The sequence below is a fragment of the Girardinichthys multiradiatus genome, chromosome 9 (genome assembly GCF_021462225.1).
Source record: "Girardinichthys multiradiatus isolate DD_20200921_A chromosome 9, DD_fGirMul_XY1, whole genome shotgun sequence".
Classification (NCBI taxonomy): Eukaryota; Metazoa; Chordata; class Actinopteri; order Cyprinodontiformes; family Goodeidae; genus Girardinichthys; species Girardinichthys multiradiatus.
Window position 1 is genome coordinate 8,863,927 of NC_061802.1, and position 26,681 is coordinate 8,890,607.

General features: G+C 38.5%; 2 protein-coding genes across 3 annotated transcripts in view; one reads left to right on the forward strand and one right to left on the reverse strand.

The window, feature by feature from the left end:
• The window catches only part of raver2 (ribonucleoprotein, PTB-binding 2), a 136,832-nt gene extending 111,616 nt beyond the window's left edge, over positions 1–25,216 (forward strand). Inside the window, exons 10-17 of one of the 2 annotated variants that reach the window (XM_047374817.1) lie at positions 731–1,083; positions 2,612–2,720; positions 5,996–6,177; positions 6,826–6,936; positions 8,379–8,480; positions 9,352–9,570; positions 17,161–17,227; positions 17,664–25,216. In XM_047374817.1, coding sequence (XP_047230773.1) covers positions 731–1,083; positions 2,612–2,720; positions 5,996–6,177; positions 6,826–6,936; positions 8,379–8,480; positions 9,352–9,570; positions 17,161–17,227; positions 17,664–17,671 — 1,151 coding nt within the window. In that variant the 3' untranslated portion in view covers positions 17,672–25,216. Of the gene's footprint in view, positions 1–730; positions 1,084–2,611; positions 2,721–5,995; positions 6,178–6,825; positions 6,937–8,378; positions 8,481–9,351; positions 9,571–17,160 lie in introns of both variants that reach the window. The other variant, XM_047374816.1, reaches the window with a different exon arrangement.
• Positions 25,105–26,681, reverse strand: part of jak1 (Janus kinase 1) — a 41,681-nt gene continuing 40,104 nt past the window's right edge. Inside the window, exon 25 of the mRNA XM_047374815.1 lies at positions 25,105–26,532. Within this exon, the coding sequence (XP_047230771.1) occupies positions 26,413–26,532 (120 nt within the window). The 3' untranslated portion in view covers positions 25,105–26,412. The remainder of the gene's footprint in view (positions 26,533–26,681) is intronic.

The following is a 26,681-nucleotide window of genomic DNA, read 5'->3' on the forward strand; positions in this document are numbered from 1 at the left end:
TTCCAATTCGAATCCCCTGTAGAGACGAGGTGGATTGTTATAAATGGAAATTATAGTTCACATATAATGCGCAGAGACAAAGTAGACATTTGCGTGTACTAATGTATTTGTGGGTCTGTCCTTCTGTGTTTGTATGTGTGTTTTTTCAGTTCTGTTTGTTTGTAATCTAAAGCCTTGATCAGTGTTAGCTGGGAATGTTGCCCTTAAGGCTCGTTGGAGCCAATTCTATCATTGTGCTGCAGAGGTTATTTGTCACAGCCATATTAGATCTGTAATATTTATGACTGTGTGTGTTCACCTTTAGTGTTGTATGTGTGTGCCTTTTGTTTTTATGTGTATGTACATCTTTTTGTTATTAAACCCTGGAGTGAGCGAGTTAGATATTAGGAGTGTGCAGCTAAGTGCTGAGCTGTAGATGAGTTTGATAAGTGATAAAGTATGAGCAGAAAGCCCATTCTAAAATATGACCGTCAGCTCTACTGAGACAGGCTGGGATCTCAGGTTTCACAGAGAAAGGTTTTTTTCCTCCAGAGGAGATGAATGCTGATGGTCATCAGGGGAAGCTGTTTCTTATATAGTCTGTATCCTTCCCCCACCTTACTTTGCTTAATTTCCTCTTCTTTATTTCTTCGTGCTATCTTCCTCCTTTCTTATCTTCCCTTTTCCTCTCATTCATTTCCTTTGCTTTTTTAAAACTTTTCTCATATGTTTTTCATCTTTTCCATCCTAGAGTTGCTGCAGGAGTCTGTGCCACCTTCTACCCTTAGCTCTGCAGTAGTGGCTTCAGCAGCAGGTGTGATGCCTTACCTTCAGGGTCGAGGATCAGGAACAGGAGGGGGAGACCAAAACATCTCCCATACTGTGTCTACAACCCCTTCTGCTTCCACCTCTTCCCGTTCCACCTCCTGCGACAGGCAGCCAGCTCCTCCTGGGACGATGGGGAGCTCCCAGCCACAGGGACAGAGCTACACTTTGAGTTTAAGTAGCTCAGGCCTTGGTCCGCCTCCACCTAAACCCCCTGGAGGAGTGTATACATCATCAGGCCAGCACAGCAGCTCAGATGGTAACAGCCTGACTAACATGGTGAGCACAGCAAGGTGTAAAAAAGCCACCCAGTTCCATCTAGCTTCGTCCTTCTGCTTGCAAGATCAGCAAAGATCACACTTTTCTAGTCACTAAAGATCTTTGTTTCACCAGTAGATTAAACGGTGTTAATATGAGCCAGCTAGAATTGCTGTTGATGAATACTTTGCCGTAATACAGGGGTAGGCAGTTTCTTTTCTAAAGAGCCACATAAGCATCTGTAACTGCTGTTGACAACCAGACTATATGCTGAACACTATTTTTGCAAGTGTGTATTTGGTAATAAACTATAAATATAAGTTTTATTTTCCTATGTCCACACCAGACATTGCAACTATAAAAAATACACACAAACTAGCTTTTTGTATCACAATTAGAGTTTGACAGATACAAGTTTTTTATTACATCTACCGGTATTTAAAATTCAGCTGCCAATAAGTCAGGCCTATACTATTCATTTTGCGAAACCGGTGTGTTTTTTATTTTTTGTCTTTCTCAGTTTTGTTTTTTCCTCGTTAAACTAGTGCAATAATCAGCTTGAAGTAAGCTAGCTGAAGCGATGCTTTGTTTAAATAGATACACTATTGCATTTTAAATGGAGTAACTTGTAATCATAACCTGGTACAGTAACCTAACCTACACTGATGACACAGAATATTACCTGGTTATCTCTTATATTAACAAAGGGTATTTATTTCTCATTTAACCTAATCAATCTAACTGAAAACGCAGGTGGAGAGAGGAAAGCAAAAGTAAAAATATTTTCAGTCTTTCATGGCCTCATATTTTCATCCCAGAACCGTCTGTTTGCCTCTCCAGCTGTCTTTCCGTTTCTGAAATCCCATGCAGCGTTCACCTGCACTGGCCTTTAACTATGCCACAGCACTTGCAGAATTTTCTACCGTTATTTGTTACAAGTCAGTGCACTGACAAAATCACAGTGCTGCAAGCTTTTAATAGTTTTCCATTTTTTATTATAATTTAGTTTTATTTTCTTGTGACAGCAATCCTAAGCATACATCTTAGGCTGTAGGTTTAGGGATTGCTTTCATACTGGAAGTCGAACCTTGGCACCAGTCTCAGGTCCTTTGCAGTCTTGAAAGGTTTTTCCTTCAGGTTTCTGTATTTAGCTCCTTTCATCCTGCTTCCCTGCGCTTGCTAATGACCATCCCTACAGCTTAGAGTGTTTTGGATGCAAATCAAAAAGTTTTAATTGTGGTCTCAACTGACCAGATCACCTTCTTCCACATGTTGTCTGTGACTCTTAAAGGGATTGTGCTTAAATACAAACAGGACTTTTTCATCTGTGGCCATCTTCTAGCCATTCTTGCGATGATTATTTTAACGGTGTTCTATAAGATGTTCAAGATGTTGTAAAAATCTGTAAAATAATGTCCCATTTTCCTACTGTTTTGCATTTACATGCTACTTTGTGGTGTTCTTTCGCATAAAAGCCCAATAAAATACAATGAACTTTGTGTTTGAAATGTGAAGAAGTTAAAGGCTTAAAATGTCTTTTTCTCATCAGGTAAACAGTGGTCAGAATTCTTTGTTGGGTGATCCTCCTAAAGAAGTCAGACTGCCCTCAAATCCTTACCTGAACTTGGCCAGTGTGATGCCGGGAGTTGTTCTGCAAAGTGAGCGCAATAACATGCACACAAAAAATAAAATAAGCTCTTATTTGATATTTACACAGTAATGAGCCTGGTTAGTTCTGTTGTCCATTGTATAAACTGTCAAAATTACACACAATGTTGCTTTTGTACATTAAACAGGAAGACTAAATATAGGACCATGGTGGATTGTCCATTTCTATACACAAAACTACACTTGGATTAAATATTTTAACATTCTATCTCCAGTTAAACAGGTTAAATGTTTGCAACATGGTATTAAAAATCTCATAGGTTGCTTTCTTGGGGTGCATCCGGGAAGTTTTCACAGTTTTGCTTTTTTTTTTCCACATTTAGTTATGTTACAGCCTGTATTGCAAAGGGTTTCACAATCATCTCTTTCCTCAAACTTCTACACACAATACCCCATTATGACAAAGAAATCACATTTATTTAAGTATTCACAGCCTTTGCCATGAAGCTCAAAATTGAGCTGATGTACAAACTGTTACCGCTGATCATCCTTGAGACGTTTCTACAGCTTAAATGGAGTCCACCTGTGGTAAATTCAGTTGGTTGGACAGGATTTGGAAAGGCACACCTGCCTATATAAGATCCCACAGCTTGACAGTGAATGTCAGAGCCCAAACACGAAGTCTTTGAAGTCTAAGGAATCGTTAGCCCAATACCATCCCTACAGTGAAGCATGGTGGTGGCAGCATCATGCTATAGGGATGTTTTTTAGCAGTAGCAACTGGCAGACCAGTCAGGATAGAGGGAACGATGAATGCAGCTATACACAGAGACATCCTGTATGAAAACCTGTTCCAGAGCACTCTTGACCTCAGACTGGAATGACGGCTCATTCTTCAGCAAGACAACGACCCAAAGAACATTGTCAAGATCTCAAAGGAGTGGCTTTAGAACCACTCTATGAATGTTCTGGAGTGGCCAAGCCAGAATCCAGACCTGAATCCGATAGAACATCTCCGAAGAGATCTGAAAATGGCTGCACGGATGTCTCCCATCCAACCTGATGGAGCTTGAGATGTACTGCAAAGAAGAATGGACGAAAGTGCCTAAAGATAGGCGAGCTAAGCTTGTGGCATCATATTCAAAACGACTTTAGGCTGTAATTGCTGCCAAAGGTGGATCAACAAAGGATTAAGCAATAGCTGTGAACTATTGCGTGTTCTATTTGTAATAAATTTGCAGCAATTTTCACATTGTCATAATGGGGTAATGTGTGTAGAATTTGAGAAAAGAGCCTAATTTGATACATTTGGAGGAAGGCTATAACATAACTAAATGTGGAAAAAGTGCAGCGCTGTGAATACTTTCCAGATGCACTGTAAACGTGGAAGGGAAATTTTGAAGCTCTCTTGCAGCATCACTTTATTTCCCTGCGGGTGATGCACATTCAGTACAGTGTAAACATTGATGGCTCAATGTTTTTCCACGTAGCCTTGCTCTGGGTGGAAGCCAATCAGAGCCAGGATCTTCTGTGTATGTTCTGCTTCCACTCTCCAGTCAGCTGCAACATCAAATCCTCTGACATGTGGAGGCCAAGAAAGGTTCTGCTGCGTAACTGTGGGTGCTGCCACTTACGTGGAAGCTACTTTGACAACTACCACCTACTTGGACATTGTTGGAGAAAAATAAACTTGTGTACAGCAGCAGCCCCTTTCAGCAGGAGAATGTACCCAAATATGGGGGGAAAATGCTCAACATTTTTAAGCTCTCTATGGGCAAGAGTGAACTGAAAGAATCCACAGGAGATTCAGTTAAATGATATGAAGACACTCCCTACTGCAATGGGAGATTAGTAATGGTTTAATAGAAAGAGGTGAACATTAGAGGTTTGTTAGAGGACATTATAGAGCAAACAGCATCATGAAGACTATAACACACAGTAGACAGGTCAAGGATAAAGTTGGAGAAGTTTAATGCAGGATTAGATTATAAAACAGTATCTTAAGCTTTGAAGATCTGAGTGCTGTTTGATCCATCATCTGAGCATGGAAAGCGCATGGCACAACTGCAAACCGAGACATGACAGTGTGCCTAAACCGGGGGTCTCCAACTCCAGTCTTCAAGATCTAATGTCCTGCAGCTTTTAGATGCATCCCTGCTCCAACACACCTGAATCAAATGAATGGCTCATTACCAGGCCTTTGCCACACTCAATGGCATGTTGTAGGGGTAATTCAATCATTTGGTTCAGCAGTGTTGGAGCAGGGATGTATCAAAACGTTGCAGGGCAGTAGTGGAGACCCCTGGCCTAAACTGATGAGCAGGAAGGGCATTATTTAGAGAAGTAGCCACAATTCCTAAGGTAACCCTGGGGTACGCAGCAGAGATCCACAGCTCAAATGGAAAATCTCTTGAAAGGTCAACTATTAGTCATACACTTTATGTAAATGCAGTAGAAAGCCATTGTTGTCTCATTTATAGTTTGCTTAAAGCCATTTACGCAGCACAGCCAACATGCAAAACAAGGTGCTCTGGTCCCACAAAATTTAATCATTTAAAATTTTTGGAAAACATGCAAAACTCTGTCGCAGAAGATTTGCTTTGCACCTTACCCTGAACCCATCATCCTTACCATTAAACATGAAGGCTACCTTATGCTGTGTGGATATTTTCCTCAGCAGGGAAAGGGAAGCTGGTCACTGCTGATTGGACAACATATGGAGTAAAAACAGGGCAATTGTTGGAAAAAGTACTGTTGGTCTGCAGAGGACTTGAGACTGTGGCAGAGATTTACTTGACTAAAACATAGAGCCAGAGCTACAATGGAATGCTTTAGATTAAACCATATTCATGTTTGAATGGCCTAGTTAAAGTCCACACCTAATTCATTTGAGAATCTGTGGGGGCACATCATATTTACTGAATGCACCATCCAATCTGACTGGTCTCCAGCTGTTATGCAAAAGAATAAGCAAACACTTTTATTCTGTAGATTTTGAACGCTGGTAGAGACATATACCCCAAAAGACTTACAGCTGTAATTGAACAAATGCAAATTCTTCAAAGTGTTGATTCAGGAAGGCAAAATACAAACACATCCTGTGGGTTTAAAATTTTTATTCATAAGATGTTTTGAAAACCATGTATGCCTGTTCTTACGCATCATCTTTAGGTTCTGCTTTGTATTAGTCAGAAAAGCACAATTCCAATAGAAGTCTGTAGTTGTGACGTGACAAGATTTGAAAAAGCCTAAGAGGTACGGACACTTTTGCCAGGCACTGTACATTTGAATTCACACACCGTGTCTCCTGTTTATGTCCCTTTAGACTCTGTGGCCAACAAGCCTCAGGGAGGACAGCCAGGCACCGGAGTGTACGGGAACCCGGTCGCTCCCATGGTCTCTCAGGGTTCTGCCTCATTCTCCCATAGCACAGCAGCTACAACTCCTGCCCCGTACAGCTCTGACACCTCCTCTGACTTCACCCAGTACAACCAAGCATACACACAGGTATTGCAAAACCAGTATGCTAATAAATAGATATCTGTTGGCCTCCTGGGTCACAGTTGGGACCTGAACTGCATAGGTGATGGGATGGACTGCTGCAGCAACGGGGAGCTGTAACTATGGGAATCTGGGACAAATGAGACTCTGTTTGGATGACGGTACAGGAAGAATGAGAGTGAATTTGGCAGTGAGCAACGTGTGTCTCCATCTGTCCCCTGCTCCCCTCGCTACTCAGTCCTTCTCTCAAAACAACTCTTGAAGCCCTCCTACGGGCTGTTTGTCTGTTCCTCCTGTCCATTCTTTTTACCTTCTTCCCTGTCACTCCGTTTCTTTTTCGGCACTTGTCGTTGTGCTTCCTCTAGCAGCAACTGACATATCTGATATTTAGCAGCCAGAAGAAAACCCCTTTTTAAATGTTAATTACAATCTGCTCATCCAAACAAATGAGTCATGATTAGACAACCAATAAAACGGTCGGCTTAATTTGTCTGGAAAGACGAGACAAAGAAGGGAAACAAAAGAGCTGTCTGTAGGAACAATGGTTTATGAGTGACAAAGAAGGGAGCATGACGATGGATGCATGAAAAACATCAAGAGAATAGCAAATGTCTGACACTGTTTACCTGATGCTTGCTGATCTGTGTTCCTTAGGAGGCCATGCACCAGTGGTACCAGCACTACCAGGCTGCACAAGCCCACACCTACAGTACCGCTGCCCCACAGGATGGCACGGCTGCAGACTACAGCAAGGAGCACACACAGGTAGCATGCAGTAATGCCACGGAAATTCAAAGAGCAAATTCAGCCTGACTGAGAATATTCTGCCCCTGATTTTTGAGAATAGATGAAAATACTGTTACAAAACGTCCAGAGATTTTCTGTGGAGGATACCTTGGTATATGTTCCGTATCAGAGCTTGGTGATACTTTTATCAAATCAGATTGCTAAATCATTGACCAGCTGCTGCCATTTTGTGCTTTTTTTTTTTTTGCGGCATTACAGGCCTTATTTTTCATTTATCAACAGTAGGTTGACAAGAAAGAGGGCAAAGAGAGGGGGAGACATTCGGCAAAGGTCACTGGGTCCGGGACTCAATCCCGGGACAGCCGCAACAAGGACTATAGCCTCTGCACAAGGTTGTGCGCTTAACCCCTACACCACCAGCGTCCACAATCGATGATTTCCAGTAAAGAAAAAAGTGGCTATTCGACTCTAGTAAATAATACTGACACGCAGTGGGTTGTTTCGGGTTGTTGTCCCGGTGGAAGTTTAACCTACGCCCCAGTTTCAAGTGTTTTGCAGCCTCCAACAGGTTTTCTTTTAGGATTACCTGTTCTGTAGCTCAATCCATCATCCCCGCAGCATGATGCTGCCAGCACCATGTTTCATTGCAAGGTGCAGTGTAAGTCTTCTGTGACCAAATTTTGTATGCAAGACAAAAGTTCAAAAGGATCTATTTTGGTGACATTGACCAGAGCACCTGCTGTGTTTCCTACCTGGTTTTTAGCAAACTGCATTCAGAACTTCCTATAGTTTTCTTCTTGGCACTCTTTTATAAATGTCAGATTGGTAAAGTGCAAAACTACTAGTTGCCCAGTCAACAGATTCTCCCACCTGAGCTGTGGATCTCTGCAGCTCCTCTAGTGATACTTTGGGTCTTGGTGGCTTCTGTGATTAACACTATCCATACCTGGGTTGTCAGTTTCAGTGGACCTGGTAGATGTGCAGCTGTGCCTTACTTGTACCAGTTTTAGTTGGTGATGCCATTTCTTCACTGCTGTTCTTTTAACAAACCTCTAAAGCCTACAAGGATCAGCTGCATTTATACTGAGATTAAATGTGTTGTGCTGGATTTTATTGAGAGGTACAAGAGTAAGTAAGAGGGGGCTAAGTAGAAATGCCTGCCACAATTTTTACAGATTTGTTCTATAAAAGAATTAAAATCATGTATCATTTTCCTTTAACGTATTATGCAGAATTATGCAGTACTATACGTTGAAGTTTATGGTTGCATCATGATAAAATGTGAAAACATTTATAGGGTACGAATTCCTTTGCAAAGCACCCTTTACAGTGACAGATTTTATTTTGAAAAAAGGGTTTCCCCACCCCAGTTTTGGAGAATTGCCTCGAGTTTTTGATTAATTACGATATATTGGTGGAGTGATCGTAATCTCTGTTATTGTGATCTCTTTGTGTTTCAGGTTCCTGCCGTCTCCACGTACGGGGATTACTCTACCTACATGCAGGCTGTCACTCAGTACTACTCCCAACCTGCAACAACCAACCAGGTCTTCGCCAGCAAGGTACACATGCAGTCTGGCAAAGTTGCAACGGGCACCTCATATTTTCTCCATTTACACCTAAAGTTCTGTTATCAGCATGCTCTGTTTCAAAAGAGCAAGTGTATGCAATATGTTTTAGAACAAGTCAAGGATGAATGCAAACCCTTAAATGAAATATAAGAAGCTGTCAAGTAGGTCTTAAAGCTTGATGCAATCCACCAATATGAATGATATCCTTAAGACAATATGTTGCATCTACTTTACACATACAGTAAATGTCATGCAAGTTTCTTCCAGCCAGTATAAAAAAAAATTTGTGGTAAAGCTTTAAAAAAGTTAATACTTGCAGGTTTGATTAGACCGGATGACATCCCTGTCAGCCACTGATGCCATCTTTAAGGGTATTAATAAACTAGAGAAAAGCATCACTCTACATCCACAACCTGATACAAACTTATCTACTATATGTAGATAGTTGACCTCAGTAATCCTGTTTGCTTCAGGAGTGATTTACTGTGCAGGAGGAGATATAAATTCGTAGGGTCCTCTGAAGAGTTTGCATTCAGATATTTTTTTGGTATTCTTCAGCTGAAGTTTAGGTAATTAACAAAATTTATATTGGCGGGGAAATTTTTATTCAGGTTTTACTTAAATGTTCCAAACTTGGTCATAAAGGGGATAAAATAAGTAGAGGATGACTTTCAACAACCACTAGAGGACAGAAAAGTTAAATTAATTATGAAGTAGATAAATCATGACATGCAATACTATAAGGAACATAAATTTAACATTTTAGGGGAGTGTTTTATCCTGCATATTGATTCAAACATTTGGGCACCTTGCAGCTTGTTGACTGATCATAGTTTTCTGTGTGTTGATGTGTTTGCTGCAGGAAGTAGAAGTTTGTAAGCCTCTAGGGGTCCCTCTGCATGCAGTCAGTAATGGTCCAGCACCTCCTGCAGCAGTCCTACCTGCTGCCGCCGTGCTCCCAGCCTACAGCACTCTGCCTTTGATGCCTGGCTTCCTTGGAGCACCACACCCATCTGCAGCTACACCCAGCTCCGTCACGCACGGACACACCACGGCCACCGACTGGAACACGTACTACTATGTGAGTAGAGATCACATCATATTTTCCTACGGTTAGAAAAGGAAATTTTAGCATTTGACTTTGCAGATATGTTCCTCAGAATTGCACACACAATTTCTGAAGTTCAGGTTTTTTACTACATGTTTTTTAGAAAATGTGTTCTGTGTGTATTTGTGTTTAACAGATTAATTAAGGGCAGCATTATGAATTTTAAGCTTGACTGTTTGGTTCAAATGCATTTGTATTTTAAGCATTCAGAAGACTGTTTGCTTTATAAAGACTCAATGAAAGTGAAAAAAGTTGTTGTACAACAAAAGCAAACAACAGTTCATCATACAGTCGTATTCAAAAAACTACAATATTACAATAATTTAATAAAAAGTTCATTTAATGTAGTAACTTAATTCACTAAGGGAACACAATATATAGATTGATTATACAGACTAGTTTTCAGGCCTTTATTTCTGTTCATTTTGATTTTCTGCTTACATCTCATAAAAACAAGACATTTAAGATTAGAATATTGCACCAGATCAATAAAAAACACAATTTGTCATAAAGAAATGTGGGCTTAATGAAAAATATGTTTATTACCTGCTTAAAGTTATTTTCAAAAGTTACTTCTATTTTCAAAAGGTACTTTTGAAAATAATAAAAAGGTTATGCAGATGGAACTTTTGAAAAACTTTTAGGCCAAGATTTGAAGTTAATTTACAGTTAAATGTTAAAGGCAGTAGTAGCTCCTTTAGTGGCTTCATCTAGGAGAGAAGCAAAGCAGATAGGCTCTGAGTCAATTTTCAAGTCTAGGGTATGAAACATACACATACAGTTAGTCATAGAAAAAACTCCAACGTGCCAAGTGTATCATCCGTAGACTGAAAACATAAAGTTAAAAGTTGAAATAACATTAAATAACGCAAGGTAAAGTGGTCATTATGTCCTCCAGCAGCCTAAGCCTATAGCAGCATAACTACAGAGATAGCTCAGGATAACCTAAGCCACTCTAACTATAAGCTTTATCAAAAAGGAAAGTTTTAAGCCTAGCCTTAAAAGTAGACAGGGTGTCTGCCTCATGGACTAAAACTGGGAGCTGGTTCCACAGGAGAGGAGCCTGATAACTAAAGGATCTGCCTCCCATTCTACTTCTAGAGACTCTAGGAACCACCAGTAAACCTGCAGTCTGAGAACGAAGTTCTCTGTTAGGAACATATAGAACAATCAGATCTCTGATGTATGATGGAGCTAGATCTTTAAGGGCTTTATATGTGAGGAGGAGAATTTTAAATTCTATTCTGGATTTAACAGGGAGCCAAGGAAGAGAAGCTAAAATCGGAGTTGTAATAAAAAGAGCAATCATATATCAGAATTCTTACTGCAGCATTTTGGATCAGCCGAAAAATAACACAAAGGTTTTTTTACTTTATTACATGTGCCCAATTTAATGCCATCCACTTTGATTGATTATTTTCTTTTTTGAAGACTACAACTTCTATCTTGACTAAATTTAGAAGCAGAAAAGATAAAGTAATCCAGGTATTTATGTCTTCAAGACTTTAGAATTTATGGATAAATAAAGCTCATTGTCATCAGCATCAGCATAAGTGAAAACCTATCCCATGCTGCCTGATAATTTTACCAATTGGAGAGAATTGACCCAAGCACTGAACCCTGTGGTACTCCACAAGTAACCCAGGAGTTTGAAGATTTATTATTTACATGAACAAACTGGAATCTGTCAGACAAATAAGATTTAAACCAGCCTAGCGCTGTTCCCCTGATCCCTACAGCATATTCCAGCCTTTTTAAGAGAATATTGTGATCGACTGTATCAAATGCAGCACTGAGATCTAACAGAACCAGTACAGACACAAGTCCATTATCTGAGGCTATAAGAATATCATTAGTGACTTTCAGCAGAGCTGTTTCAGTGCTATGATGAGCTCTGAAGCCTGACTGAAACTCTTCAAACAAGTCATTGCTGTGTAAATGCTCACACATTTGATTAGCAACTATTTTCTCAAGAATTTTAGATATGAACGGAAGATTGGATATGGGTCTGTAATTTATTGAATCATCTTGATCAAGAGAACGTTTCTGAAGTAAAGGTTTAATTACAGCTAACTTAAAAGCCTGTGGTACATATCCATTTACTAAGGATAGATTAATCATATCTAAATATCTAAGAATTCCAAAAAGTCATGACTGCTGAGAGCTAAGGGAATGGATGGCTCAACAAAGCTATGACTCTAAGTTTAGCAACTGTACTAAAAGGAAACCTAGGATTATTCTCAGTATCCTCTATTAACGATGACAAATAAGCTGTTCTAGCTTGTCAAAGCGTCTTTTTATAATAGACTATTTTTCCCGATTAGGTAGGACCCCAACTGTGTAGTTTCTAACATTGTGCTTTAAAGTACGCAGCTCTGAATTAAACCACCAGCCTTCTATGAATAATTACCTTCTTTTTAAGGGGGATACATTGTCTAATGTACCACGTAAATAGGAAGTAACACGATGAACAAGAACATTAATTTGTGAAAGGGAAAAAATTAACTTACTGACCTCCACTGTGTTTTTCCTTTTATAATGATGAAATAAAAAAAATGGAACAGATTCTTTAAAGGGTGTTACAGCATTCTCTGATAACGATCTACTACAATGGAATTTTCTTTCAGGTGTGAAGTACTCAGCTAAATTAAACTCAAAGGTTAATAAAAATGGTCAGGCAGGACAGGGTTATTAGGAAATACTGTAGTTTCTTCACACTCAATGCCGTATGTAAGTACAAGGTCCAGAGTATGAAGGCAAAAGTGGGTAGGTCCGCAAATGTTTTGAGCAAAGCCAATTGAGTCCAACATAGCATTAAAGTCTATATTTAGGCTTTCACTTTCAGTTTCAACATGAAAATCCCCCACTGTAATGACCTTATCAGTATTTATCAGTAAATCAGATAAGAAGTCTGAGAACTCACCTAATAATTGAGAATAAGTGCCTGGTGGACAATACAAAACAACAAACAGAAGTGGTTTTAGTACTTTGCAATTTACATGACAAAAACTAAGTGTTAAATATTCAAAAATCCTTTTAGAAATCCTTTTGTAGCTATTAAGCGCTTTTTAATTAAAACAAAATCAGATTTGTGTGGTCCTTGAATCCTTTAAACTTGACAGTTTTGGCCCACATTGCGACATCTGCAGAGTAAATCAGATCCATCTTTACAAAATACCTGCATACATTCAGCTTTAACATGATTTTAAATAATTGTACATTTCTTTCTATTTTTCTGGATAATTTTACATAAAATGTTTTACAATGTGCTGCTGAAGGTTTTTGCACTACCAGGTAATTGCAGTAGTATGTTGCCGATCAGATCTTTTACATTAACAGAAGCTAAAGGGGCATAAAAAGTGCATTTCATTCTAAGCTTTTAATTTAAATTTAACAGAACAGTTATATTGACCTGAGTCCTTATATAAAAAAAGTTATTATTAGTCAATAAAAAGTACACAAATAGGGAGAACCAAACAAATAATTTTCAAAGCACAAAATTCATATGAACAGAACATTAAACTTAACATTAACATATTCGTTCAGGCTGTTCTAGGTTGTAGGTGGGATTCAGTTGTATATAGTTTGTATGTTAAACTGAATTTCAGTGTTCATCAGACCATAGAACCAATTAACAGGGTTAATCCATCTTTCCCTCCCTCCTTCCTTCCTTCCTTCCTTCTTTTTTTCCTTCCTTCCTATATTGGGTCCTTCCTTATTTCCTTCATTGTGGTGACCAAATCTATACTTATGTCCTACTTCTACGAACCAGGACCTTCTTGTTTAGAGGCTGCAGTGCTAACAACTGTTCCACCATACAGACCCCTATGAAATATATTATTATGAATAGAATGATCGTGTAGAGGTACATCAGTGCAGCTTACTTGGCTTTCTTTTTTCTCTCTTTTTTTGAAGTTTAAGTTTAAGGCTGTAAAAACCTGTCAGAGAAAAAAGCTAGAGGAGAAAGGAAAACTGACAAATAAAAAAACCAAATGGTTCCAGACTTCCTTGCTGGGTCTTGCCTTTAGTGAGATTTACGTTTGTTTGTGCAAACTGCTTCTGTGGCCCCCTCACTCTGTGGTTAAGGAATGCTAAATCTGCCAGTTCTCAACACTCAAACTAAGCAACTGTACAAAGAGTAGCTACTTTGTTTTTTCCCTTTCTGTTCAGTATTTTAACTTAAACCGCATTGTTTTAAAGACTTGTTAATATTCAGTGTCTTATCAGCAGTAGACAGCAGGCAGAGCTGCTATAGAAATTCTACACTCTCTCCATTTAAAATGACTTTCTGTTAAAAAGAGAGACTGAATTGGTTGCTGCATCTTTCTGTCTTCATGCCATGTGACACAAAAATACATTTTCGTTGTATATTTTGTCCACATAAGATTAACTGAAACAGCACAGAAATATGTTAGTTTTATTATCAAGGAGTCAAATCAAAAGAGCATTAACATACTTACGTTAAGACTTCAGCAAACTGCTCCACGCGACTGCTTGTCAGCAGAAGCAAGATGTGAGCTTTCTGAACACTGTAGCTGTGTGTGTCAAGTCAGATATCTTTAGAAATAAAAAAAAGTGTCCTGGAGAAACTCGTGTTTGTGTGTGTGCATAAATTATCTGTCATCATCATCTGAAACATCCTTTTTATTTTGAGTGGGACTCAGTCCTGATTATATAGGCCATACAATGCTGATGAAATTTGTTATTTTACTGCACTCTGAAGCTTCTGAGTGTTGAGGCACACAATGGATTTGATTTTAGTGAAGTATCAGAGTGTGACTTATTGGGAATACCTCACTGGGACATTCCTAATGCTCGATGTAATTTTCACAGCCCTCATCAGTGCCGTCACATCCAGAGGTATGTTTCCAAACCAAACTAACTGTATCTAGTTAGTATGGTGGTTCAGATAAAGATAATGAAGTTCTTTTCTTTAATTCACATCATTAAGTTAACACGTCGGATTAATACAACCTGCTGCCTTTAGTTTTTTATCAGGGTCTTTGACAAAATTGGTCCTTGAGTTGTAAACTTGTTTAATGTTTCCTTCCTGACTGGAGTCGTCCCCAGCTTTTTTAAACATGCTATTGTGGAACCAAAGCTTAAAAAACCTAATTTGGATTCAACACTACATAAAAATTATAGGCCAATTTCTAAACTTCCTTTCATGTCAAAGCTTATTGAGAAGGCAGTTGCTGTCCAACTTACAACCTACTTGGAAACAAACAACATCTATAACCGTTTCCAATCTGGTTTTTGTAAAATGCATTCGACTGAAACAGCACTACTTAAAGTTACCAGTGACATTATGATGTCAGCAGACTCCGGTAAATACACAGTTTTGGTCTTATTAGACCTCTCCTCAGCTTTTGACACAGTTAATCATGATATCCTGATAAACAGACTGAGGGATGTCTGGGTCTGTTTTAAAGTGGTTCTCAACCTACATATCTGGTAGGACCTTTAGTGTTTGCAAACCACATTATGTCAGATTCTACTGAACTGCTATGTGGAGTTCCTCAGTGATCCGTGCTGGGACCTATTCTGTTTTTACTTTACATTCTTCCCTTAGGTCAGATAATTCAAAAGTTTAATGATGTTTCTTATCACCTTTTTGCCGATGACATTCAGCTGTACCGCTCCTTTAAGCCTACTGAGGCTCACAAACTGTCCTCTTTGATCGGCTGCTTAACAAACATTAAGCAGTGGTTAAACAATAATTACTTACAACTAAACTCAGAAAAAACAGAGACCTTGATTATTGCACCGGACAGTGCTATGTCTGAAATTAAACAACAATTGGGTGATCTAACTCTCTCACAAAAAGATAGCCTCAGGAATGTAGGTGTCATTTTTGATCAAGCCCTCTCCTTGGAGCATCATTAAAACAAATGATAAAGATCTGCTTTTTCCAATTGAGAAATATCCCCAAACTTAGACCTATAGTTTCCTCGATTGAATTAGAGATGATAATACATGCTTTTGTCTCTACACGACTGGATTATTGTAATGGTCTGTTTACTTGTTTTAATGAGAAAGGGCTTGCCAGTCTTCAAGTCGTCCAAAACTCTGCTGCGAGATTACTAACTCGCTTAAACAGAAGAACCCATATAACCCCTGTTTTAAAGTCGCTGCACTGGCTGCCTATTAGATTGAGATTTCATTTTAAAATTCTAGTTTTAACTTTCAGAGCTTTACACAGTGGGGCTCCTTTATACATTTCTGATTTGATACAAAGATATAACTCCTGTCCCAGTTTAAGGTCGTCAAATCAAAATCTTTTGATGATTCCTCACATTCGTTTCAGAACTTGAGGTGACCGCTCTTTCCAGGCTGTGGAATGCACTGCCTACTTCCTTGCGAAGTTTGGACTCAGTGGATGATTTTAAAAAGCAGCGAAAGACATTTTTATGTCACGAATCTTTTAGTTAGACTTGAGCTTATGATATGTATTTATAACTGTACTGTGTTTTTATTCTGTACTGATTACCGCCATATTATTCTGTTGTGTTATTCTGTTGTGAAGCACTTTGTTACATCCTATCTGCGAAAACGTGCTATACAAATAAATTTTACTTACTTACTTACTTACTAGTTGTGGCTTCAATATAAGACATGTCCTCTTTCCGTAACGCCTAGTTGGATAATTTACTTCATGTTAGTACACCTTTTACTGTTTTAATAGTGTCATTTGATTTGAGTTGATTATTTATTAGTGTCATGACCATGGTCACAAAGAGGAAACACCAAGATCACCACCAAACAAGAATCAAAAAACAAAACAACCATACATTATAGAAGATTCAAAACTCTTTTGCACTGTCAAGCATTTTCAATACATTTTGCCTTAACAAAAGTATCTTCATTAAATAGCCAACTTAACATACCTGCCTTAGTCAACAAAAATTAGGATTTTTTCTGTTCTTCTTTAACAATTTATTTCGCAAAACATAATACAGAGGACATTGAAAAATAAAATGAAATTCATCCTCAACAGCATTAAGTTCACATAACACACATAGACATTGGTCTTCAGGAACCTCTTTGAATCTGCCCCCTTCAACTGGCAGATAAAGAGTACCAGTTTCTAATGAGCAGACAGTGACCTTTTGTCTTCTTTTCATATTTAGCTTTACTAATAACTCTGTTTAATTACATAAGCTAATGTTAAGTCAATTTTTCTGTTTCCATGCAACCTCTGCGAAGGCATTTGACAACAGAATTACAGTAATGGTATGTGGGGTACTTGTTCACATGTTCTTAGACCTAAAACTACAATTGTGCTTCAGCTTCACAATCAAATCGATTCCTAGGAAACCATATTCTAGGAATCGAACCAATTCCTAGAATATGTATTAACCTTTTCTCCAAATCCAAGTAATTGTTTTTTAACTTTAAACAAACGTGGATAAAAAGTGCTCTTTGGGTTATAAAGGTTGCTAAACCCTGGCCTAAAAACCTCCTTTTTTAAAGGGCTTTGAAACTAAACGACTATGACTCCAAAGCACAACTATGCATAAAATGTTTTCAGTGCCATCCCCCCTGTCATTTCTGTCTCTTTAGAACCAGACCCGGGGCATTAAGAGGGACTACCCTCAGCTAGCAGTGCAGGAGGCGCCGCCATCAGAGGGTGCGTATATCGGGCAGCACTCCCAGGGCCTGGGGGGGCAGTATGCTGACTACTTCAAGAGGAAGAGGCTCTAGAATGAACCAAATTATCTTAAAACCCATAGCTTCAGGAGGGACACACAACCAGCTGGATGTCACGGCTCCCTCTAGTGGCCTTTTCTGTGGCTGCCATTTTGCATCCCTGCAGTAGGTGTTGAGTTGGGTCAAATCAGGCCTGCAGATGGCTGGAGTGAAAACAAGCCATAGTGCTCTTTGATTTTGAAACTTTCGTACTCTTTCACAGTATTGCTTTTGTCTTGTTCAAGCCTTAACTATTTATCTTAAATGTTTGTTGCTTTGTCACTGTTCCTATATAATATAATCCTGTACATCTTTTTTTTCAAACATAATCTAAAGTATATTATATCTGTCTGTAGAAGCTGCTTTTGTGTTTTCAGGCAGCTGATCCGGTCTGGATGCTGAAACTGCCCTCCCAGTTGGTCCTTTTCACGTCTTTTTTAGGATCGCACTCTCAGATTTGATTCGTCAGTCAGACTGACATCTGTTTCTTCTAGCTTCACTGCCTTTTATTACCTAGGATCCTCTCTTAACCTACCTGAGGGTGTGTGAGTGTGCGAGTGTGTGTGTTTTGTGTGTTGCTATGCTGTTATCTGTAGGAAGTGTCAGCCATTTCTATCCCATGTTTTGGGAGCAGATCAGGAAAAAAGGGTCTAAATCAATCAAAGCCCTTAATTTTGGTAAATAAAATAAAAAAAAAAGATCATCTCAGTAATTGGACTTCTGAGATGAAGTTGAAGGAATTAAAACAAACAACTAACTGTTATGTAAATATTGCAGTGTAGTATAGACTATATGAAGCCATGCATAACAGACAATAACACGTATAATAAAGGGCGTTTTGATGCTCATTTTTGAGTGTGGTGTACAAAAGAATATTCAGCGTTTTGTCGATCTACAGTATAATCTTATATATTTGTAACATAATAATCTGAGTTTGAGTATTGTATTAATAAGTCCTGATGAGACTTTAACGTAGTTATTTGTCTTGTTTTGTACGGTTTTCCTCCTCTGCTGTTTTTGTTGTAAAACATATTTTTTTCTGAAAGTTTTAAAACTGTTACAGAAGCTTTAAGTCCATATTCAGCTGCCACTTTCATGAAACGCTCAGACTGTATACCAAGAAATGGTTCGCTCGGTTATAAAAACATGATTGAGGGTGCTACTCGGAAACAGTTAAATGGTAATAATTAAAAGTAATAAAACGTCTCCAGGAGCAACGCCCCAATACTCTTTTCCATAATCGGTGGAAAAGGCTATTGCCTTTAGAGTAATCAAACTCTTTCTGTAATAACTGAAAAGCCTTTTGCAGGTTTCTGCTGGATTCGTTTGACCGTTTGTAGTGACCTCCTTCCCATCACCCTAATCTTTAGCTTCCTTTACAGACTCGCCATCAGTTTCAAGTTGGGACTGGACCACTCCAAAACATTTTACTTCCAGTCAGAAGAAACATGTTGGTAAAATTAAAACATTACTTTAAATCTAAATCTGCCAGGGATATAACATGTACATATACCCCTGCTAATATTTGGATAAAAATCCCTTAGCAAATTACGTGTTTTCTTTAGCCATCAACAAGCTCCTGGCAGAATGTTGACTGAATGTTTGGCCACTCTTCTGGGCAGAATTGGTACAGCTCAATTGAAAATGGTTGGTTTCCCGGGTCTGGTGGTGGTGCTGGGGTAAAGCGAGTGACCCAAATACAGAGGGTACAGTCCTCGACGCAGCCCTCATGGAGTCCCGGCCTGTTGACCTTTGCTGCAGGTTTTCCTCTCTCTCTCCACCCAACTTCCTGTCAGTCAACGTACAAAATAAAGGCCACTATTACCACAAATATTCTGAGAAAAAATATTTGATTTCCTGCCCCAGACCTGGCTTTAAAGCTTGGTAAATATATTTTCATTAGAGTTGAAGTCAGGACCATTCCAAAACCATTTTTCTGTGAACATTTGGGAATCATTGTCCTGATGCAACATGGCCAAGTTTAAACGCTCTAACCCATCAGCCATCAAGGCTTTAACCTGTCATAAACTGGAAACCGTTGAGACACCACTGAGACTGCCCACAGTGAGAAATGTTTAAGATCATCATGAACTGAGGAGACGCCAACCAATAAAGATTAAGCTCAGCTGAAATTTGCAGCTGCCCACACGGAAAAGCAGCATTTTGTGGTCAGATGAGGCACAAGTTCAGGTATTTTGGCTGAGTTACAAGAAGTATATGTGGAAGAGTTAAAGTGAGGGTTTCAAACCTCACACGTCGGTAACAGTCAGGCCTGGCGGTGTCAGTATCATGCTGAAGTATGTTGAGTAATATAGATAAAGGACTACCTTAAATTTTTTCAGCTTCTTCACAAACCAACAGCCAGATGGTTGAAGCTGGAAACTCCAACAGGACATTGATCCCAAATACACATGACACCTGGGTTTGGAATGAATAATGCAGCTGCAGTCCTGACCTTTACCCTAAAGACCGTTCATGCTCTTGGCTTAAGATGGAAAAACAAATCAATTTTAATGAGCTCTACAAGTTCTAAGAAGAGTCATCAAATATCCAGTCAGAATTATTTCAGAACCTTGTTGATGGAGACTGGGTCTCCACAACTTGCCAAGTGACCTTTATGCAAATATTTGTGGGGGTGTATGCATGTATTGGAAAGTGTAATAATAATTTTTGTTCTGTGTGGATTAGATAAAATCCACAATGAAGTTGTGCAACCAATTCATGTTTTTATAATTCCTTAAAGTTGTTTGATGAATTGTCGTATTGCTATTTTCTATGTTTTTCTTGCAAAAATGACTTAAGTTTTGATAATAATATTGCAGAGACAGTTTGCAGAGTTAGTATAGTGAGAGGAGGTGGCTTGTTTTTATTTCACATTTTGAACACTGTTTAAGTGCAGCGACTTGTCAAAAAATAAACGGCAATAAGGAATGCTCCAGCCACAGTCAAAAGATGAATGTACAAGGTTTTTATTTTTTCTTCAAGTCTTTAGCAGTTCTAAACTGCCACTGGTTTATACTCATGGTGAAAGCTTTCTCTTTGTTTTCTATCTATATTTTTATGTCTTTGCATTTTGCTTAGAAATCAGAATTTTATATCTCTAAGAACAATATCGCTTGTATTGCCATGGCAGTCATGCTCACATACTGTGAAAACCAACAGCACACAGGATGAGCTGAAGCAAACCCAGATGTATTTCTTACTGTAGGTAGGATAGACGTGAGGTTTAGATCCACGCAGACATGTTTATTAGGTGGTAAAATTGCAGTAAGGTTAATTTTCATACATACCTGTGCAATTTTTGTCAAAGAAATTTATACAAGAAAATTACATCTACTCCTAAACTGAACCAGGTCACACAAAGGTCATTAGAAAAAGATCAAATTAAGATAATAAAACTCAAACTGAAAGGAACTACTGTAGACTTCATGAAGGAGTTTAAAGCTCCAAAACCATTCTTGATTATCTTTGTTCAAAATAAGCTGTTGCAAGGTCTCCAAAATATATCTACAAAAAATATGTTTTATTGGAAGTGCATGGCAGTTCAAATAGCCAATCTTAACATTTACCTAATTGCTGAGTAGACAGTGCTTTGCAAAGGTTTTCCCACCTCTAGAATGGTTTCACATTTGTTCATGATGAAATCACAAACCTCAATGGATTGTATTTTTGTTTAAAATCTTAAATAAAATCTGTGTGTGTAGTTTTCATTTAGTCCCCTTGAGACCATCTTTTATCGGGGTTTATCTCTAGCAGCTTTGTATATAGACTGAAATATGTTCATTAAATTTGTGTCCATTCATTATACAGAAAACTTCAGGGTCAGATTGGATGGAGAGCATCTGTTAACATCAATATTCAAGTCTTGCCACAGTTTGTCAGTAGGATTTAGCTCTGGACTTTGTCTAGGCTAAGAGATGAACATGCCAACTGTAGGTCTAGCTGCATATGGTGGTTGTCCCACTGAAAGGTGAACCGTTGGTAGGGGTAGAAATACTTTTGCAAGGCACTGTAATTGCATGACAGAATCTAAACTTCCTGTTTATAACCTTGTGAGCCTCAAAAGATCTGTTTAGTCATACAGTGTTTAATTCCAGAACATGGGACTTGTAAATGTTTAGCTAAGATTTATGTACAAACCAGGAAAATAGATTTTATTTTAGTGTTTTTTAGCCGCGGTCTGCATCCCTGTAGTTGTGCTTACAGGTTTACACGTTATCCACACTGCCCACGTTTTTCTTTTTGTCATACTGATCCATCTGAGATGCGTCCTCCACCTTTTGTATTTATTGGGGTTATGACCTTACTAAAGTGTGTAAGCCCCTTGTTGATTCTGTTGAATTCGCAGCACACGACCACACAGCCAGTAGGTAAACAACCATCGGGTGCTGATCCATATTCAGCACATACCAGTGTTCATATTGAAACACTTTGCTACCATCTGGTATTCTGGGTTTTGCCTAATGATGTCTAATTGTGCCAGTTTACGTATTAAACACCTAAATGTTTCTGCTTTATCTGTGCTATATTTAAACACTAATTAAAATCTGCTTGACAGTAAAAACACTTTTTTTTTTTTTTTTAAAGTAAATCAATTCTAGGTTTAAATATGAATCTAAATATTAATTATCAACTTATTTAGGTATATCCCTTTTATTAGTTTAATAATATTTTACTTTATCTTTAATTTTGTTTAAACAATGATTGTATGTTCACGATGAATTTTACTGCATTAAGATTTTAGTTTTATTTGTGTAATTCCACAACGCATCGTTGTGCCTAGTTTTTATAAAAATACAATTTGTTCCACAGTATTTGCTCATAGACCCATCTCACTTACTGTGTACAGTTTTGTTCTTTTTTGATTTATCGTGAAACAAAAAATGCCAGATCTCCTTGGGGGAAGTTTGTGGTTTCTACAGAATAACAGATTTCTGTACTTTGGCTTTTTGTCGAGACCATTTTGCATTTTCTCTGCTCTTTTTTTTTATTTTTATTTGGGCCTGGTCCTGACAGAATCAATTCAGACCCCTCTGTCTGGTCCATTTCAATGCTGATAGTTGATTTGTTTCCTCTTGTGAGCAGATGAAATAGTGATTGGTCTTATTTCAAGAGGAAAACGTATTCCTGAGGAGTGAGGAATGTGTTGTAGCCGGAGGTGGAGCTTAGCAGCTGAGGCCGCAGGATTTGAAGGGGTCAGGTCGGGCTTGTCTCCTGTGCCGTCTCGTCTCCTTTACTTTTTCCTCAGATCCGCCTGTTGTGCCAACTTTTTCTTCACTATATCCCATCATCTGTCTAAAACTATAGAAATGTTTGAGAACGCAGACAGACCATTTCAGATTGTAAAACTGAAGCGTCTTTCCCCTGTAAACTCTTTGCTTCATGTGTTTGGGTGATGCTTCTAAACATTCATGATTTCATATGGTTTTGTCTTTAGAAAATGTATCCCCTATAACAATATTAGAGATAATTTTCTACATAACATTTCCTCTTGGTTTACTTTTAAGAAATTAACACTCTGAAGAACTGGAAATGAAAAGCTTGACGCCAACTCTTTGCATTTTCCAGGCAGAGAATAAGGTGACACAATCTGCTGGATTCCTTAACCTTTTACTATTGTTGTTTTTCATTATTATTATTATTATTATAAATTCATCTGACTTTATGACATTTATTTCAATCATATTTGGGTCAGCCATAATTTACTGGATTGGTACATTTGTCTCCAGCTGGAAAATTAGTCATTTAATTCGACCATACATAATAGTTTCAGCTGAACCCGTTTGCTTTTTTTTCAAACATATACAAAAAACAAATAGTTTATATCGTCGTCTCATCAGTATGATGTCTTGCTGCCCTGACTTTGTCCAGTAAAACCCCATAAAACAATTTCTCATTGTTTCTGGTGTAGGTGAGGCAGCAGATTAGCCCCTTATGGTGTTTCCACCATCACGCTTCATTATGCTTCAAAGTTTTGCATTTTCCACAACATGTATCTGTGCAGACTCAACCAACTTCTAATATTTAATAAAAAATAAGATCAGCAAAATTACTGACAAAATGACGTGTGCAAAGTTGGATCTGATGTGCTATGTTTTATTCTGCCAAAGTGTTTATTTGTGCTTATTTGCCTGAAAATATTGTAGCAATAACTTAGTCGTTAGGGTAGAGGAACATGCTGAACAGTTGTATTTATGGTGTTCATCATGTTTATTATTTTACAGTAGCAGCATGCTCAAAGATTTAAAGATCTGGGGATGTTTTATTATTCAACGTCCTTCCTGTTAGCAACAGTATCTGCAGATTCATTCATGGTAGTTATTGCTGTGGGGTTTATAGCAGAAATTTCATTTGTTTTTCAAAGTTGTCGCACTGTTGCCCTTTTTATTCTCGGTTTTCCTTTGATATTTGCAGGCCAGTTTACACCAGAAGAATCATTACCAGACTAGACTGATAATGATCTTGCATTGATTTCAGACCTCCACACTTTCATTAAGGATATATAAATCCTGTTATTTCCAAATAATTTATGAATTTGCGCAGTTGTTTTTGTCTGAAGTGAACATATCCAGCCAGTATCTGCAAGTACACGATTATCATCTTCCTGTAAGAAGCAATTGGCTCTAGATGTGAGTGATTATAAATTAACAATCTGTTGCCCCCTTGGTTTATTTGTTCTCAGTAGGTTTCTGTCTGGTCCATCTTGACTTGATTAAAACTTCTTAGTTCCGGCTGTCTCGAACCATTGAATTGCAGATAATACTAGGCGCCTTTCTGTGTCGCTGTCTAAAAATGAGCTCCTGGCAGGCAACAGAGAAACAGGGAGAGACAGACTGAAAGAGAAATAGGAAAAAAACAACTTCAGCTGCCTTCAGCCTGCAGGGATTATTCCGCCACTGTCTGCTCGCTCACTGAAGTGTCGGTTATGTCTGCCAGACTCCTGCTCTTTGCAGGCACCTGTAGAGCTGTCACATTGTGGAACTGCCTGCTCACTGCTTGGGGATATAAACCAGGTGGACTCTGACACAGGTCTGCAGGTGTGATCCAAACTGTTGTTACTGTCTTACCTGCAGAGAGAATCTTCCTGCTTCCTCAGCACCAGAGAAAAGGATTGAGTGAAGCTTGGCTGCTAGCATTAGTTTCCCTGAATTGGTGTTTTTCTTCTGTATTTTGACCTTGTCGATGATGCTAATCGGCACAAAGCCCGGGTGTAAACATGAGCTGAAGGATGCTCGGATCATCTTAATATCAGCCTGCTAGTGGGCGGGCATTTTTCACCTCAGGGTTTGCACAGCAATGAAACTACAAATAATGGCCTGACGCAACAAACATTTTTGGAGAGTGCTTGGTTAAATCAGAGCAGAAACGTTGCAGGGTTTGGTGTTTCACTCATTTTGTTTGCAAAATGAAAACACTGATGTTGGGTGCTTGGGTTAAAGTTCAGGATCGGAGTTGTTGCGTTTCACGGTGATGTGTGAGCATCTGCACATTGATCAGTAGAGAGGCTGCGCTTTGCAATAGAGAATGATTGTGTGTTGACCACAGCTTAGCACTATTTATACATTTGTTTTTCTCACCAATTTAATGGCTGTAAATAGTTCTTGGTTAGCTGTTTACTGATCCACACAAATGTTTTGCTTTTCAACTGTTTCTTTTTTTCCAACTGCAGAGTTTGAGAAGTTTTACATCATATTAATATTGTTTTACTGTTTATAAGGTATTTCTAGAGCAGATTTTGCATGACATACTGCTGTAATATATAGAACCATTTCAGTTGAATATAATGATTTAAACTTAAAGAAAGCAACTCAGACCTTATTTATTTTTTCATTGTGAATTTGTATTTTTTTTTTTTGGAAAAAATTATACATTTCTTGGAGCAGAAGGATTTGCCTTTTACATTCCTAAATAAAGTGTGGATTAAAGCGTCTTCACCCCTCGGTGATATTTATAGCAGAAAAAGTTCCTTCAGCTACAAGCTGTTTCACATATGTGGATAAATACATTTATATATTTCTGAAATATTGAGTACATGCAAGCTAAATGCATAAACATGACTTGTTTAACACATAAAATGTAGGATTATTTTTAAAATAGCCATGTGAGACGGTGCAAATCCTGCCCATCTAACTTCTTTCCTGCTGAAATCTGCAGCTGTGACTCATGCAACATTTATAGACATAAAGCTGTGTGGTTCTGACGGGCCTGGGTACAAAACAGAGGAAAAGTGAAGCTTTGCTGCCCCCAAGTGTCGCTCTTAGAAACACCTTTCCTTAAACGTTTGACAAGTTACAGCATTCACTAATCAATTGCACAATAAGACAGAAAAAAAAAAACCACAGTTCCTATGTAACTGCAGTTTTAACAGTAGATACAAAGCAAGGTTACTATTTGCTTTCCCCATCAAGTTGAAGAATTAAATTTTCAAGAATTGAGATACATGGTTGTATTTTTTTTTTTTTTTAAAGCTTCAGGTTAATTTACTCAAGTCCTAACCTGAAGGTTATACAGCTGTCTGGTTACTGGCTCTAATTTAATTCCACCTCTCAGTAGCTGAATTTGCACATCTGGAACAACAAATCTAAGTAAACTGATAAAAACCCATGACGGTAAACTCGGCTCGTGCCATTTTTCTCTCAAATAGAAGTCCATAAACCAGCAGCAGCACAACCACCCCACAGGTAGGCTTGATATCTTGGTCTGTAATTCTGTCCGTCCAAGCAGCTGTTTACACGTCACGGCTGGGATACAAACTAATGCAAAATCATTCCTTTCAGTTCTTCATTTATGATGCTGTATCCTCAAAGCACTGCTTTGTCCATGGAGTTTAAATTTCATTTAAAAAGCGCATATTTTATGTAGAACATGAGCCAGATTCATTTCATCGTAAATGTTCATCACAACAGGAAATATCGGGTTTTTAATAGAAAGTTCCAAATGCGAGAAATTGAGGCTATTTTTGTGACGAGGTGGAAGGTTTCTAAGCCAGTATGAAGGTTTTGTATTTTCTGTGTTGTGAAGCTGAACGTGCAGCTGCTGGTCTGAGACCAGTTTGGCAGCTGGCTCCTGGTCGCATGTTGGCCGTTAAAGTAAGCTTCATTCCCAGGGCCTTCAGTAGCTGGAGATCTACAGGTTGTTCTGTTGCTGAAGGTGCTGCTGCAGGATGGTCAGCTCCTCGATCAGACGCTTGAAGGTGATTCTCTTCTCAGGAGCCTGCTCCCAGCACTTCCGCATCAGCTCGTACACCTGGAACATAAACATTCAAACTCTTTCACCGTTTGTCTGCAAAGCAGTGGTGTCCTGCATGTTCTAGATGTTGCTCTGATTCAGAAGAAAATATCAAACTTTGTGTCTTTTGTTTAATATTTAATGAAAATTAAAAATCAAGACCATCG